Here is a 17,845-nt window from a genome sequence, read left to right as displayed (position 1 = left end):
AGGGTATAACTGATGATGAGCCCTCATATTTGCCATTTGCAGTCAGAGTTTGGTGTAATAAGTTTCTTTTACATTATACAGCTTTTTTTTGCCTTTGTAAATGAAGAAAAGTTTTCTGAAAATGGATGGATGGTGTACAACCCGATGTCTGAATACAGGAGGCAGGTGAGTTTTTACGGTTGCCATTGCCTGGTGCTTTCACATCTCCTGACTTGCATAGAGGAATTATTGTTTGTACATTTCTCTTATCAGCTGTTGGGAGAGGATGGAAATTCAACTTGAAAAAAGATAAAGAAAAGAAATAAAAGACTTGACCCTTTAAAAAAACATGGAATGTCACAGGAAGGGAGTCTTTGCTCTTGGAAGGAAATTACTGATGCCTCTTACAATGTGCCACTGCTAATTGGGCACAGGGTGGGGAGAATGTGCCAAATATGTAACTGTAGTGTCCTAAACATAGATTGGATTTGTTCTTCTTCCCAAAATGAAGCGGGAAAAAAAAATAGCTTGTTTTAGAAAGAGCATTGCTTTACAGAAATTACGGATGTCTCTCAGTATTCTTCCTTGCTCTTTAGTTGATCTTGGAAAAATGTCAATGAAAGAGGATGATATTTCATTTTAATATGTCTGTTAGATAATTTAAGTATGATATTAAAAAAATTAAATAGCAAAAAGTAAGAACTTCCTTAATTTTGTTTCCCTCCATCGTTTTTTGGTTCATGGTTTAGAAGCCTAACGCCCAAAAAAGGTAAAATACAAACACCCACACAAACCCCACTGTGTGCGTGTGTGGACTTATCAGTATTTCTCAGCTTCCTGGAAACGCCTTACTGGGCAGAGTACAACTAGGAGTTGTTCTTTCTCAATAAGAAAGTTACCCTGAATCTTACTTTTAACCTGAAGGTAGTATCAGGCTACAGGGAAGAAAGGTTATAGTGAGACTTTCTCTCCCCCAGTCTCTCTTCACCAGGGAAGGTGGAAAGGCAGAGTTTTAGGGAAGGAAAGAAGGTCATTTTCTTTCCTCTATCCCCCAGTTAAAGAAATACATCTCCTAGTTTCAGTCATTGAAACTTACTCTGAGGCTATAATTGTGTACATAAGAATGAGATGGCTCTGCAGCTGTTCAAGGTTGTGAATCCATCTGCAATGAACTGGTTTGTGTGGTCTTGTAATCTTTTTTGCTTCTATTGTTTTGAAACGGTATTTAGTTAAATTGGTAGGTTGTTGCCACCATGTGGCCATAATGTCATGTAAAATTCAAGAGCAGAATTACTTTTGTTCAGCCAAAGATACATTGAATAACTTGGTGTTCTGTTTTAGGGGCTGCCTAATGACCGGTGGCGAGTGACTTTCATTAACGAGCATTACGGGCTGTGTGACACGTACCCATCACTCCTGGTCGTGCCGTACAATGCAACAGACGATGATCTCAAGAAAGTTGCTGCCTTTAGGTCCCGAAATAGAATCCCAGTGAGTATGAGGTGGTGGAACTTGCCTGATGGTGTAGCTAGTTTTAAGCTAGCTTAAGTTGCATCCAAACAACTTTCTGCTGAACACGACACAGAGGATGCTTTTTTTGGAAATGGTTATGGCAAAATAGTTTTGATTGGCTGGTGGTTTTTCACTGCTTGAAACTGGTATCTTGGCCAAGCCACATTTCCGTTTTTCCCCCACAACAATCGCCCATGACAGCTTCACTGGTTTTAATTTGACTTGCCCAGTACCAATGGCCAGCAGTGCAGTTTCCTTTGATGAAGAATGAGCCTTACACTGCCATGTGCACTGGTTGCTATTACTGGATGCCCATAAAAAGTGATCACAAATGTTGTCCTGCAAGCAAACCACATGGCATTTAAACATAGTTCCACTGGTCAGTCCTAAAATAAGACCTCATGCGTAGTCTCTTTAGTGAATTCTTGGGCTTTTTAGTCTGCAGAATTTTAAGATAAACCTGTTTGACTTCTTGAGTGTGTTTCTGTAATGAAAATTTTATGAGGTAAGAGAGTTTTTATGCATCAGCTCTTTATAGCACTATAGAAAATACTGATTTCTATTCCAATACTTGTTTTAACTGGTATTTCCCTTCAGCAAACTTGGAAGGTGTGCTGGATTCTTAGACAGTATTGGAAAGCTGTCTTGAATCTCAGTTTCAAACAGATGCACGGCTCAATATGATAAATATTTATTAGATGTGGTATTTACTGACAGACTAGGCCTATAATTATAAATTTACTATATACACACACATATAACTGTATAATACATAATGTGTATGAAATACACATGTGTAATGTATAGCCTGTGCATATAGTTCTAATAACCTAGCTGTGTCATCCCTGTCACCTCAAAATTCATGACAGGCCTTTTGGCATGCCTGTAGAGTGAGAGTAATTTCCTTGGTAATAGTTATTTTATTAAAATAGTAATTTTAAATAGTAATTTCATTCTTGTCAGGAAATAGCTACTCATCCTCATCCCCCCACACACTGGCAGATCTTGTTTCTGATCTACACCTCAGGTTGTATTTCAGGAATGAACACTTTCTGAAGATTGGATTTTGGGGGTTTTTTGTTTGATGTTCTTCCAATCTGTAACCCACAACTTTCAGAGTGGGTGAGAATTTTATTTCTTAATAATTTTCAACAATGAATTTGCATTTTTTGCCTGCTTCTCGGGTTTCTTGCTTATCTTTAATCTCTGGTACTGCATCTGTTCCCTGGGCAGCTCACTGCCTTTTGTGGCAGGTCCTCTTTGGCTCAGAACAACAAAGACAGCATGTGCTGTGCTCCAATGCCTCCTCTTTGTAAGGAGGACTGAGGAACAAAATGTACTTTAAAGAGAAGAGAAAACATTCAAGATACTGCAGAAAGGTTCAGCTTGCCTTCCTTATCCAAAAAAAAGAGAAAAGCTGTTCTTGTAGAATTGGAGCATCTTAGTCACCTTTTCTACAATGAGTTCATTCTCCAGAATTGTTTCTTAGTTTCAGCAGAGATTGCTGTGTTTGTTTCTAGTTTACTTTTCAGCATTATTTGTGTAATCTAAGACTTGTAGAAAAATATTAAAATACATTGGATTATATAGGTAAGTATTATTTCAGTAAGCATTAAATATGTAAGAGAACTCTTTTGAAGAGTTATTAATAAATTTTATGAGACTAAAAGTATTTGAGATGTCAAGGGATTGCATTTTGAAGAAATAAAACAAAAGTGTTGATTTTCATACTGTGCATGTTAACGAATATAGCTTTAAGTTATGATTTTTTTACTAAAATGAGTTTCTTCTGCTGTGTGTTTGCCATGTGACCAGGTTCTCTCATGGATTCATCCAGAGACCCAAGCTGTAATCATGCGCTGCAGTCAGCCCCTGGTTGGAATGAGTGGCAAGCGGAATAAAGATGATGAAAGATACCTTGATATCATCAGGGAGGCTAACGGGCAGATCTCCAAACTGACCATCTATGATGCAAGGCCCAATGTCAATGCAGTTGCAAACAAGGTAAACAGATGCTTTTAACAGTCTTATTTTCAAAGGGAATGAGGAGGAGGCTTAGTTGGAAGTTTTCTGTGGGGAGGTTTTGGGGAATAGTAGTAATCTTAATATAAATAAATTTACATAATCAGATACTGAGGCTCAAGGACATGAGTGTCTAAAGTAGGTCCCTAAGCAGTTTCAGGTCCATATGTAGATTTCCAGACGTGCTTTACGGTGTCTGTTCTCAGCCAAGCACAGATCTTAACATGCGACTGAAGTCAGGCATGATTCCACTCTGCACTGGGAGGTAGCTGTGAGCTGGGCTGTAGAGCATGTCCCCTGTAGGAATGATAGGCCACCTCTGTGCAACCTTCAGATCCTCTGGGAAGATTCCATCCTAGAGAGGATGTGTGCATAAAGGCAAGCCAAATGACAGGCATCCTTTGTTTGGTTCTTCCTAATCATTACAAGGACTAATTCAGACCTATCCTGGCATCCAGCAAATAAAGAGAAGTGATAAATAAGTTAATTTGGGTGCTTCCACTCTAAACAGCAGTATGGGTATGATCTTGGATACCTTGGTACCTGCTGTTCTTCCCCAGGTGCTTGTGGTTGGTAAGTACAGAAAGTGTTCCCATCGGGTAAGGTGACTATTTCTTTGCTATCTGTGGTCAAAATCTAAATGGGATCAGAATCATACACCAGCCCAGGCTGGAAGGGATCTTGAAAAATCATTTCCTCTAACCTTTCAAGAAGAAAAGTTGTGCCCGTGGATTGATCTCTCCTCTGCTTCCCCCTCAGCTCTGTGGAGGACTAGATTATTCAGGTAAGCTCAGATAATGCCAGTACACTGTGTCAGAGTTGTATTTGGCATGGAGCACGGTAGACATGGATGTGCTCCATCTTCATATGAAAAAGCCATGTTAGGGAGTGGTGGTGAAGGAGACAAGTTTAATGCTTTTGTCATACGAGAATGTGCCACGCCTGGGGATTCCCTTAGTCATGGAACTTCAAACACAAATGAAGGGGACGTGCTTTTCAGCGCTTACTACTGAAGGTGTGTGTCTGCACAGCAAAGGGCAAGAGAGCTGAGCTCAAGAGGGTTTGAGGTCCAAGTGAAATGATAAGTGTGCTTATGTGGAGAGAAGGAACTCTAGCTTCTGAATAGTTTTGTGGAACAAAACGGGACACTAGTTTAGTGAAATGAGTCCTCTTCAGTGTTTGTGCTGAAAGGAATATGAAATGGTAAAACTTGTTTGCATAAGAGGTTTATATGTAACAAATGTTGCTTTCAAGAGGAACAGTAATGATTCAAGGGGGACAATAATCCTGGTAGTTTGATCTGTGCAAGTTAGGTGCACGTATTTGTACCTGTACAGCCTCCTTCTCTATACTACAGAATATAATTTGTTAAGCTTTATTATTATGTTTGTGTGTATAGCACACATTCTTTCTGAGACTCTATCCTAGGGGCTGTTTTAACGTGATGGTTTGTATTTTGAGGGTCTGCTTCAATTGTTTGCATTTGACTGTACAAAGCCCATTATCCTCTGCACACTGAGTTTTTATGGGTGAATAAAACATGTAATCTTTCTGTTTGCCTTGTGGAAAGATTGTCAATTACATCTTTGAAACAAATGGGGTAAAAAAATTGAGTTTGTCCAAGAAGTGAGAAAAAATGTAAGGTAATGTCTTGTAGACAAACTTGATATGCACATGTTTTAATTAACTCCTCATATATCTATATATAAAATGCTCAATCAGAGCAATAGACACAGTAGGGTACATTTCTGGGTCTGAGGGAGAACGATATAAAAAGTGCAAGTCAATGTTTATCTGCACTGAAAATATTTTTGTGAACAGCTGTGAAGATTTGTCTAAGCAAAATCCTGGGCTGTGCTACTCATGCATTCCTGTGTTCCTTGTACATAGGTCAAGACACACAGCCAGGAGCTGCTGCAGCCCTGATGCTGAAATTACAATCATTCCTCACCAAGACTTCATAATACTCAAAGGAAAGAGAAAAATACACTCATTGCTTTTTTCACTGCAGAGCCTGGCAGCTCTGATAATAACCCCACATCTGAGAAAGGAGATAGAGAGCATAGAATAGAGATACTGTGCTGCTGTACAGCACTATAGGTGGTACTCATGGGGAAAGGCTTACATGGTGCTTTAGGCTCTTGTCTGATGTGTAGTTGGTAAAATTTATTTATCCAAATTTATGGCATTTTTTTGCTGTCAGCAGGAAATACTTGAAATTTTGCAGCTCTGTGAGCTTGGGGGAGCTGGTGATGTTGAGTCTGGAGAAAAGGAGGCTCAGGGGGGACCTTATCACTCTGTACAACTGCCTGAAAGGAGGTTGTAGACAGGTGGGGTTGGTCTCTTCTTCCAGGTAACAAGTGGTGGGGCAAGAAGAAATGGCCTCAAGTTGCACCAGGGGAGGTTTAAATTGGATATCTGGAAAAATTGATTTGTGGAAAGGCTGTCCAGGGAAGTGGTTGAATCACTGTCCCTGGAGGTATTTAAAAGATGTGGCACTTGGGGGAATGGTTTAGTGGTGGGCTTGGCACTGCTGGGTTAATGGTTGGACTCAATGATCTTAAAGGTTTTTTCCAACCCAAACAATTGCGTGTTTCTGTCTTTGGAAAGTCTGATCAGTGACATTGTGCCCTAAAATGTGTGGGTTTTCTGCTTCCTTTTGTAACCAGGCACATCCTGTGGTGTGGTGATGGTGAAATGTTTTAAGAGAGCAGCAGTAGAACAGACTTTTTACTTATGTGGCTCTTTAATATCTTAACAGTCTAAATATATATTTAGTCTTCAGCACTAAAATTTAGTGTTAGAAAAGTTAAAGTAAACTTTAATGTTATTGCTAATTTTCTTCTTAAAGACAGAATCTAAGATTCTTGAACATAATTTTTAAATGAAAGGTAGCTTATTCTTAACTGAACTCTTAAATTTAAATTTATTTGGCCAAATATTTTATCACTTTTGTCTATTTCCATGTCAAATGACATTCATTCCCTTCTTTCTCTGTTGAAAAGGGTGTGTATATTACTAAAGTTAATTTCAGATTTCTTGTTTGTAGGCAACTGGGGGAGGATATGAAGGTGAAGATGCATATCCCAATGCAGAACTTTTCTTCTTGGACATTCATAATATTCACGTCATGCGGGAATCTTTGAAGAAGCTGAAGGACATTGTTTATCCTAATGTGGAAGAATCACACTGGTTGTCAAGTCTGGAATCAACCCACTGGTTAGAACATATAAAGGTAACTTTTCCTTGATTGTTCAAAAACTGTTTGCCCAAATCTGTCACATCAGACTTGCTTTCTGTGCTAAGCTGTGAAGTAGTCCTAGAACACATCAAACTACTTGGACTACAAAAGCAACATCCCTGAGTGTTGGCTTTTTTTGCCAGCTCATCTTAGAGTATGTTATGAGATACCATAACTAAGCAACAGTAGGTGAAATTGAATGTTTACTGCCTGCCTCAAGTTTAGTGTCTTTAGCAGAGGAATGCATTTTTACTCTGATTGGCTTTACATGTGTGAGAACTGATTTATTTCGGTTTCTTGCAGTACAGGCCTGCAGATGACCGTCACTGTGAAGTATCAGTAAATACTTCAGTTGTCAGTGTGTATGTGACTTTATTTTGTGAATTGTGGTTTTGTAAATAAATCTTGTAAATTTATTTGTAAATTTTGTAGTTTTCATCTCGCAGCACAAATAAAATACTTAAGCTGGTAATTCACCAGTGTTCTAACTAGTTGACCTTTGAACCTTTTGCCTCAAGTATAGCTGTGCAAAAGCAATTAGAGTATTATGTAATGAATCCTGCTTAATAAAATTTTCATTTTAATTTAATAGCTGGAAAATAAGTATATTAGAAGGGTGCAAGCTCCTTTTTCCAACAACTGAGATAATTCAGTAATTTAGTTCAAAGAAGGGAGTCAAATGAAATAACACAGAATTTTTGGAGAGTATATGCTATGGTAAATCCCCTCTTTCTTTGAAAAAGAAGCTTATGGTCTTTGGTTTATCAAGGTTGCTGTTTTGTGCCCTGTTTTTTAAGAATTTGCTATGAGATGAATTTGATCTTACTAAGGGATTAGGGAACCAATCTGCTTTTCTATTTTTATACGAGAAATTCATTTGATCTCCTAGAAAATTCCTTTCCAATTAACTACACTGCTTTTTTCAGGTCGTTTAATGGAAACAGTATTAATTCAGATACTGTGTAGATACAAAGAAATCCACTTAGTGTTATCATTTGAGCAGAAATAAGTTGTGTTGTTTGTTTGGTGTGTGTTGCTCCTCACCAGCTCGTGCTGACAGGAGCCATTCAGGTGGCTGACAAGGTGTCATCGGGCCGGAGCTCGGTGCTGGTTCACTGCAGCGACGGCTGGGACCGCACGGCTCAGCTCACCTCCCTGGCCATGCTCATGCTGGACAGCTACTACAGAACCATTGAAGGCTTTGAAGTTCTGGTGCAAAAAGAGTGGATAAGCTTTGGACACAAGTTTGCATCGGTAAGAATTAGAACATAATTGCAAAGACTGTGCAGTATTAACTTTCTGAAAAGCTTTCAGTGTTAAACCGCTCACTTTGTGTCAGGGTTTGATAATTCCTTTCATAATTTCTGAATTTGGATTTAAAACATTTCCAGGTAAACTGAGCAGAACTTTTGGGTTTGAACCTGTTTGGTCAGTATTTTTCTTGCTATTCTTTCTCTGAGAACTCATATTTTGTCCTTTGCATCCTTTTAAAAGCATAGAACTGCTAGGGTTACTGTGGTTATTGAGCAAAGAAAATAAGAAGGCAGAAAAATTGTGTCCTCTCAAATTCTTCAGCTGAAGATCAGATAAAGCTGGGATATGAGGTTCTCCATCACTCTTTCTTTGGACTGTCTTGAATGTCACAAGAAGCAGATGAATGAGTCTAGCCAGTGTCTTCTAAGTGAGATTTTGCATGATTTGCTGATTTCTAAATATTCTAAACTAGTCATAATAGCTCCCAAGAGGCTGTCACTGGTAATTTTGGCTCTACTTCTGTTCAGTTGCCTTCTGGGCAGAAGGTTAGAAGCTCAGAAGGTTAAGTAGTTGCTTCCATAGCAAGCCCTTAGTATTTTACAGGTATGTGAATCATTTTCACAGAAAATTCACAGAATATTCTGAGTTGGAAGGGACCCTGTTCATCCTGTTCGTGTTAGAAAACTTTTCAGTGTCTTAGTGGAATTTTACTAAATGCCACAGCTAACCATTTAACCAAGAAATCTGTACGAGGAACCTGGAGGAGGAGATTAGGTTGCCAGGGAGACTGTGCTGTTACTTACTGTAAGCATTATAGCAGTGTTGCTTGTTGGTCCTGAACCTTGTAATTCACAGTAAGAAGTTTCTACAACTTCAGTAGAAGTTACTTGAATGGATGTTTTGTCCCTAATGAAATACTCTAAAGATACTACTTAATATAGCTAAAATTTGGAAAACAGGCAATCTGGAAAAAATCAAGAAATGGGAAAATATATCTGTGTGTTTCATGCCCATTTTACATTTGCAAGAGTGTTGCAGTCATTTGGAAATCCATGTATAGCTACTCAACATAAATCACCTCACCATTTACATGTGCTTGTAGGCTGTGGCAGTTTTTGATCTGATATTCTAAAGGCGCTTTGAGGCTTATGAGATTTGTATTTTGGGTGTTGGAAGTGATAGCTGATGTAGTCTGGTTTTTTGTGTACTTACTTGTGGTCTTTCAGTAGTGATATGTTTTATAAACCTTTTAAGTATTCTGTCTTGGTACAGGCACAGGAAGATGTGAAGCCAGTGGCTTGACATTTTATTCTCATATTTTTTATTAAAAAAAAAGAGGATGTAGATAAAATTAGATGGTATCCCTGGGAGACTTGCAGTCAAACACATGTGTTATGGTTTAACACAAAGCTTAAAAAGAGAGATCTGTGTGCTCTTCATCATTATTAATAAATTCAAATAATCTATGATTCTTTTTGTTAAGCCATTCAATTTAGTTGAGTAATCAAAGGATTTTGTTCTCCCTCAACAGATGTTTTTCTCCAAATAGTGAGGCAGGACTTGGCATCCCTTCCAGATGACTCGCTCAGTCCATTGGTTCATGTCTGACAATGTAACAGCAATAATAATGATTTAAGTAGCTGCTTTTGCTTAAACTGCTATTTTCCCAACTTGCTCACTCAAGTAGCAATCTTTGGAAATGGTTGAAGCCACTCTTCAGCCATCTGCTGTAATCTGAGAGTACTGTAAATTTTTATTTGATGGGTTATTTAGCGTACAGTGAAGGTTGGTCTTTTCTGGAGTGTTCTGTAGAAGTGGTGGAGTCACCATCCCTGGAGAGATTTAAAAGACCTGTGATGTGGTGCTTGGGGACATGGGTTAGTGGTGGACCTGTCAGTGCTGGGTTAACAGTTGGACTCCATCATCTTAAAGGTCTTTTCCAACCTTAACTATTCTATGATAAAATTATAATGTAAGCAGAAAATATTTTGATCATTCATACCCTGTTTTAGTTTGGTAATTGTTTGATAGACCTGTGACTTTGAATAGTGAGAACTAGACAGTGCAGTTAGAGCAGTTCCTGACCCTCATCTCTGAAACTGTTGTTGTTTCATTTTCCCTTTAGTAGGGAGTTGAAGAGTAGGGTGTTACTTATATTGTCTGGATTGGAGCAAGCTTCATGTTTTTATGGTATCAAGGTTGCAATTTGGATTACGTAATACCAAATAACCAAATAGTAGACTACTTAATAGTTCCTCTCTGTATTTTATATCAAATGAGGTGAGCAATAAGTTTCCTTGTTGAAAAGACATTCCCTACCCCAACTTTTTTATGTGTGGTGAACTTAGTGCACTCTCCAGATGATAAATTTGCTTGTTATGTGGAATTTAATTCTAATTATGCATTCAAATATGAGACATAATTATAGATGGATGATACTCAGACATCCTGAAACTGCTAATTGTAGTGAAAGTGGACAGAATTCCACTCCTTACTAAACACATGTATGACTCTTAATGGATAACAAGTATCTCAAACCATGAAAACTGAAGAGCAAGGAAGCCAATTTGGTTTTCTTCTTTATAGTCGTTTGTTACTGTTGACTGAGTTCAGCTGCAATCCCTCATCTCCTTCTATTTCCTGCCATTCAATTCTATTATGTTAAACTATCTTGCAAGCCATTGTACAGAGCAGTGTACTGCTTTTATGATTTTTCATGTCCTTGAGGCATTAAGCTTGCCATCTTACAGGCAGATAGACAACATCTTAGGTCAACATAAATGCTCTTCTTTTGTCTGCTCCAGGCAAGTACATTCAAGCAGAATTATGTAGTGAATAGAAACTCCTTTTCCCTGAATCTCTAGCCTGTTCTCAGCTATCAAATGGTAAAAGGAAGTAAACAGCTTTTACCAAATCTACTTTTTGTCTGTGGGGCAAATTCCTTTGATTGTTACTTTGGGCACCTCCGAATAACGGGCTCACCCAAACTTTAAAAATCTATGTTAATTTTGTGTCAAGAACACGAACATTTTTTGATCTCGTTCATGTTTGCATACTATCTCAGGGTGAATGTTAAGGTTCAAGTGTGGAGGGGGAAGAGAAGATTGTGTGGATAGTTTGATGATCTAGGTCCTGCAGTGGCTTAAAATAAAAAAGAAGACAAAGTATGTAACTTGGCTTTTGACAAACTTACCATGTAAATGTAGTTCAGAATATGTCTTGATTATTTTGTTAAGTAACGGATGCTTCAACAGTTCTGCTTGTCCAATAACCAGCAGGTGTTTATAACAGGACCGATTATCAGTTTGGAATTTTTTTCAGCATCTTTGGAACAGCTTTGCAGTATTTCTCTATCTGAATTTCTCCTCCTTGATGCAGTAACTGATTTTGAAATTATAATACTGGGTTGCTTTATTGCAAAAGAATTAATGCTCTGGTACAAAATAAGAAACCATGTCTATTGCCATAAAATAGCCTGTTTCAGTTAACAGGAGGCTGTATTGCTTCATTTCAGAGAATAGGCCACGGTGATAAAAATCATGCTGATGCAGACAGATCACCCATCTTTCTCCAGTTTATTGATTGTGTGTGGCAAATGTCTAAACAGGTATGTTGTGTTGTTCTTCAGAAGGTAACAGTGTGAAGAGATGACTGAATTGAAACCCTACGTCTTTATGTTTTGCAAAAAGTATTTGAAGAGGACAGCATATGCCTCTGCTCTGACCTGTAGTAAAAAAGAGTGTATTTACTTTTGTGAAAGTGATGCACAAGCTGTGGTTATGTTGCTGGGCATGGCACTGGCTGTGCAGGCATGGCTGGTGTTCTTGGATACAGGATTCTCAGACACACACTGAGAGACGTTTCATACCCGGCAGAAGGCTTTTACAGGAATTGCATCCAACTGCCTTAATGGGGTCTGTTGTTCTGTTTGACCATTTTGTGAAGCTGTCCCTTGAACTGCAGGGACACATGTTGTTTTGTCAATGCTTAAAAAGGAAGCAAGGGAGCTTTTGAGTGCTATGATTTAACATTGTACGGTCAGTAAGCAGTGAAACAAAGCAGTGGACTTAGTCTGTTTAGGGCCAAGGATCAGGACCTTTATTTTCCTGTATGGTGCTGCACTGTAGCAGTGCACTGAAGATACCTTACTCTGTCTTGCTAGTAAAAGCGTATGTGTAACCATTCTGTATTTTATTCTTTTTATAAATTAAAGGTAGGTAGAACATTTTGAGATTTTTTTCAGTGGCTAGTTGGAGAAAGTTGAACACCTTGTGTCATCTGAACACTTAGTCTGCTATAAAGTGCATGAAAGTATTGCCTTAAAAATTACTTGTAGATGTATCCAGGCTTCTAAATTCTACCTTTAGTCTTTTAACCATGCATGTCCTTCTGCGTTTTCTATGTAAACAATGAATTTGTCTTTCCTGGTTTTAGTTTCCTACGGCCTTTGAGTTCAATGAGCAGTTCCTGATTACAATCCTGGATCACTTGTACAGCTGCCGGTTTGGCACTTTCTTGTATAACAGCGAGTTTCTCAGAGAAAAAGAGGTTAGTCAAACCACTGATTGTGTAATTGCATTTCTGTCTTTACTATAGGTGATTGCAAAAGTTTTGGTTGTATTGTATTTGGTTATAGTCTTTGCAGACAGTGATTTTGAACTGGCTTTTTTCTTATAGAATGGTGCCATGCAGTCACTAAAATATTTGTCAAGCACTGGGTTTGGAATCTTTCTAATACAGTAATGTCTTATGCTTCTAAGTAAACCAGAAGTGTATTAATTTTAGAATGTAACAATGGCTTCTATGATGGATTTCTCAATTTTATGCAAATGCTTACTGTTCTTATTTCGATTTCATTTTAGAAAGTGACTGAGAAAACATTATCGTTATGGTCTTTGATAAACAGTGAAAAATCTAAATACACCAATCCTTTTTATAGTAAAGAGCTAAATCGAGCACTCTATCCAGTAGCCAGCATGCGGCATTTAGAGCTCTGGGTCAATTACTACATCAGGTGGAACCCAAGGATTCGGCAACAAGTAAGTAAATTCTCGATAGCGTACAAAAAATGCTTTTAGACTTTGGAAATACGGATTTTGTGTCATAACTGTCTTGTAGAGCAGTACTTATCTGTTCAGGTTTTTTAGTGTTACATTTGTAAAGATGGAGGAAAAGAGTGTGATTAATTATTTAGTTCTCTCGTTAGCTCATTGAACTTATTTTCCTGTTTAGTAGCAAGTCATCCTTGAGCTCTCTCTAGCCCTTTTTCTTGGACACATGTCTAAGGGCATTTGATGCTACTAGATCCTGAATGACAATGCTTAGAAACAGGGCTTGCTGATCCCTGAAGAGTTGGGGCATTAGCAACACAAACACAGTTGCATTTGCTTGGTCTTTCTCCTTTTGCTGAGAGAGCCTATGAAACCATTTACAAATGAAATGACCCACTGAGTCCTTTCTCTTTCAAAGCTATGTGTATTGATGGTAAGATTTAAATTTTTTTGTAACAGCATTGTTTAGACTGTGCATGAAAGCTGTTACCAAAAATTATACAAATGGATCAGATTGGAAGTCCAGAAAAGCTTTTCTTAAATGCCACATAGTTCAGTTCTGTGCTTTTAATGCCTATGGACATTCTATGTTTGTTACAGTCTTGCTGGAAATCTCAGCCATGTGGCACATAAAGATGGTGTACAGAGATTTTTTTTTTTGTCCTTTTTAACAGCTTGTGGAGGTTTGAGTAGGAGAAGATAGAGGAGCAATTTGTTTGACAGAAGCAGTCTTCACAGTCCAGCCCTTGGAAGGAGTCAGTAGTTTTCAAGCAATATACTTCCTTTTCCATAGCTGATCTCCTGTATTATTTACAGCACTTTAGAGGCTTCAGGAACGCCAGACAGTTTGCTATGGCTTTTTACAAATATGTTGCCAATTTGAAGTTCTGGTTTTAAAGCTTTTGTTGCTTGTTGTAAAGGATGAGGGTGTTTTGCAAAAGGTGAATCCAAAGATTTATTTTAGAAAGTGAAGGATTATAACACATGCAAATGAGCTGTAGATTTACTTAAAAATGCAGTTTGCCATTATTTGCGAGAGCTTTTTTGGCTGAAGTTTCTCATTAGAAATGCAAACCCAAGTGACGGTATTCCATGCTGCTACTACTGGTCCCTCATTTTCACCATTTTTGTACACAAAATGCAACTTTTTTTCCCTGCACATGAAATTTATGCTTCATCTTCACTTAAGCAACTCAATAATGAACATGTGTGGCCCGAACCATTTTTTTTATGATGTTTCTTTGTGCCATTACTTAGAAGCATCTTCTGCTAGCAAAACCATTATCCTACATCACCAGTCATCTGAGTACATACATTCAGCATTGATCCACTTCCGCAAGTGCCTCAGCATTCATCACAATCCTCATATGGGTGCGTGGTGAGTGGTGCACCTCACAGTGCTGGTTGAACTGGTTTTGAACTGGTGAGGTGTTTAACCATTAGCTGCTGAAACTCCACTGCTGATAGCTTTGAATTACAGGCAGTTAACTGTGAAACAGCAACAATTTCCAGACAGGTATATTCAGCTGAAGGTAACTGTAGGCTCTGTCTCTGCCTTGGACATTTGTAATACTTCTTCTCCGTTTGTTTCATTACTCTGAAAAGGAACTTAAGATCAAAGTGGAAACCGTTAAAAGGCTCTTTCTGAGTAACCTCCTGAAAGCCAGAGCAGTTGATTTTAAACACATGCAAGTGTGCTTAGAGAATTCACTAATAAAGTTTTTTATTTCACTTGTTTATTTACACTAAGTTGCAAATTTACTATTAAAAACTCAAGTAAATTTCATCAGTGAGAGAAGTTGTTTAATCTGAAGGCATGGATCTTAATCTGATCAGTGTAGCTAAAATAATCTGGCTAAACACTTTTTTAGGGAAGATGCTGAGACACTTGGCCTCTGGACTCCTAAAACTTTTTAGTAAGTAAAAAAAAAAAGCTTTGGTCAAGGTATATGAGTAACTGTCTTGCACACAATATTAAATAACAAGAAAATAAAACCCATATGCTCCAGGAAATGGTGGCTGATTTTGAGTTACGACAAATGGTTTTGTGCAAAGATTGACTTTGGGGGACACAGCTGGAAGGCAGAGGGCTCTCAGGGTACAAGAGTGAGTATTTCTGTTTAGCTACGACTTGCTACGCCTGCCAGGAAGCCCTGGATACTCAAGCAGCCTGTGTACAAGTAGTTGGAGTGAAGTGCTAAGACTAACGTGGATCTCTTTCTAGCAGCCAAACCCCGTGGAGCAGCGTTACATGGAGCTCCTTGCGTTGCGTGATGATTATATCAGGAGACTTGAAGAGCTACAGATCACAAATAATTCTAAGATACCCAATTCATCAGCCTCATCAACATCTCCCTCACAAATGGTGTCCCAAGTACAAACACATTTTTGAAGAAAATGTTGGCTTCTTTCTATACTGTAATAGCAAGTGGTGCTTAACATAGATCTATAGCATAAAGAGGAATATTCTAATGCCTTACATTAGACTGTCCTAACACAAATTATTTTAGACTGTCTTCATTTGAGGAGGACTTCAAAACAAACAAACCCAACTCTTCGATTACGTGCCTTTTAGAACCTGTGGACTGGGAACATTATTAATCAACTCGTAGCTATGGAGGGCTTTAAGAGTTATTTTGGTAGGTCTGGTACAATTGAAATGAAATTGATTTATTGTTTTCATAAGAATGCTTTAATTTATTACATTGTAGGTCATGTTCCTGTAAGGAAATCCATGCTCAGTCTTTCGTGTTGTGAATAAACACAATAATGTCAATAGGAATATTCACATTGTATAAAATTAGGCATGTGTGTATTCCTGTTAGGAATACATTCGTGGAATTCATGAGAGAATAATAAATTCTATTGCAAGATGTCAGAGAGAAGTGTTGAAACTTTCAGATTACCTGAGAATTCCAAATTTTTCTTTTTTTAAATAAACAGAAATATGGAAGGCATTTCACTGATATGCTTCTAAATAAAAAATTCAAATAGCTCAGTAGATATCAAAATAAAAGAAATTTTTTTATTGTAAATTTATTTTTTTTAAATAACAAATGACAGTTGTACTGGATTCTGAGAAGTTCTGTTTAGGCTAGCTGATCAGCACTAAAGTACAGTACAAATTATCACTGTGGGCAGTATTGGTTCTCTGGATTAATACAGGATTAAATGTTTCTAAAGAAAGTTTATATAATTAGAAACAGAACCACAGAGACATTGCTTTAATATCCAGCAATAGCCATAGTATTAAAGCTTCTGTTTGTCTTCTAAAAGTAAATGTGCCTGTTTAAAGGAGCTTTTATACCAAAGTAGGCAAAAATTCTCAGTTATAAATAATTTTTAAAACTTGTACATTTATACTTTACTGTTAAATTTAACTTCTGTTCAGCAAATTTATTCTTAAGTATTTAAGGGGCGTTGGTATCCAAGATTTGCATATAGTGTGTGCACTTACATTGAACATTCAAGTGAGCTCTAGTTTCAAGCCTGCCTTTCTGAGGCTTTTTGTAAATCTTTAATTTGTTCCTTTCAGGTGTTTTTTAAATAGTTGCAAGCATTTCTTATGACAGCACAAACTTTGCTCGTGATATTTAATTAAAATTTTGCATATTCTCAGAAGTTTAATTATATTCAGGCAATCCAGGAAATACTGCAATTCAGAATCTGTAAAGGACTCTAATACTGTTATTTTAAAGGAGATATTTTGATGCTTGAGGCTTCTGTCATTGTAAATTATTGTACGTGTGGTGAGTTTTGATCTGCAAGATATAATAGGATTATATATAAATTAAGTTTTGTGTAAGTATATATAATATAGTTTATTAGAAATTCTGCAAGTTTATAAAGTGTAAATATTTTGCATATGAAAACTAAATTTAAAGCTATAGTTCCATAAAATAAGTCAAAGTTTAGAGGACATTGAATATTTTTAAAACAGTATTTTTTCAAAGGAGTAAAGGTATCCTGCCTCTGGATTTAATTCAATATATGCACTGAGTTGCACTATGTTTTCAGGGAAGTTCAGAGCATACAGCATGTGTGTTTTAAATATGCAGAATTTTATGACTCTTGTCCTCTAAATTTCATTCTCCCATCTATGCTCTCCAGTATGTGTATCCAGAATAACAATGTTGTCCCCAAATCTTGACTTGTTGAGGTAAATAAGATTCATTACATCAGATAAATGAAGAAGGATACTCAGTTGTTCATGATGTACTTTACCTTTTGAAAGCAATGCATAATCTGGTATATTTGCCTTCTACTTACTTGCGGTTTATTAAAAAAGCTATTTTTATTAGAATATTTAAAGTTTCTGTATTTAACATGTTGGTGACATCTCTGAGTAGTGTGAAAAAGTTCTGAAAATCTAATAGTTTTTACTGTGTAAACACTACATGATAACCTATTGCATTTGGGAAAGTGTAATATAAGGGAAAGGATCTTTTTGCACTTAATTACATATTACTTTGTTCATATTACTCTTCAGCTGAATTTGTCTTTGAAGCTCTCTAACATGGCTCTGTGTGGGCTTGGAATTTTTCAAGTCAGCAGATAAGATAGGTGTTTTAATTGTTTTTACATGAGAGACCAACATAAGGGTGGTTTTAATCCAATATGTTCTGGAAAATACTGCAAATGTAGGCATACAAACTTATCAATGCTAACAGAACATCTCTCTCCTTCCCTCATAACTGGGTGCTCCCGGCTGTCGTTCTGCACAGAGCTCCTGTCCTCTGTGCACACTGTAGCCTGTTCCCTGCCAGGAGCACACCTGGGGAAGCTT

General features: G+C 37.5%; 1 protein-coding gene across 3 annotated transcripts in view; it reads left to right on the top strand.

Annotated features, from left to right (window-relative positions):
• The window catches only part of MTM1 (myotubularin 1), a 41,783-nt gene extending 24,419 nt beyond the window's left edge, over nucleotides 1-17,364 (top strand). For 2 of the 3 annotated variants that reach the window (XM_032123868.1, XM_032123869.1), the window contains 9 exons: nucleotides 82-165; nucleotides 1,321-1,470; nucleotides 3,307-3,495; nucleotides 6,563-6,748; nucleotides 7,802-8,008; nucleotides 11,523-11,615; nucleotides 12,443-12,556; nucleotides 12,871-13,047; nucleotides 15,284-17,364. In XM_032123868.1, coding sequence (XP_031979759.1) covers nucleotides 82-165; nucleotides 1,321-1,470; nucleotides 3,307-3,495; nucleotides 6,563-6,748; nucleotides 7,802-8,008; nucleotides 11,523-11,615; nucleotides 12,443-12,556; nucleotides 12,871-13,047; nucleotides 15,284-15,451 — 1,368 coding nt within the window. In that variant the 3' untranslated portion in view covers nucleotides 15,452-17,364. The remainder of the gene's footprint in view (nucleotides 1-81; nucleotides 166-1,320; nucleotides 1,471-3,306; nucleotides 3,496-6,562; nucleotides 6,749-7,801; nucleotides 8,009-11,522; nucleotides 11,616-12,442; nucleotides 12,557-12,870; nucleotides 13,048-15,283) is intronic. The other variant, XM_032123870.1, reaches the window with a different exon arrangement.
• The last annotated feature ends 481 nt before the right edge of the window (nucleotides 17,365-17,845 follow it).

Source organism: Corvus moneduloides, chromosome 14 (assembly GCF_009650955.1).
Source record: "Corvus moneduloides isolate bCorMon1 chromosome 14, bCorMon1.pri, whole genome shotgun sequence".
In the NCBI taxonomy this organism is placed as follows: domain Eukaryota; kingdom Metazoa; phylum Chordata; class Aves; order Passeriformes; family Corvidae; genus Corvus; species Corvus moneduloides.
Note: the sequence above shows the minus strand (reverse complement) of the source record. Positions and strands in the feature narration are given on the sequence as shown.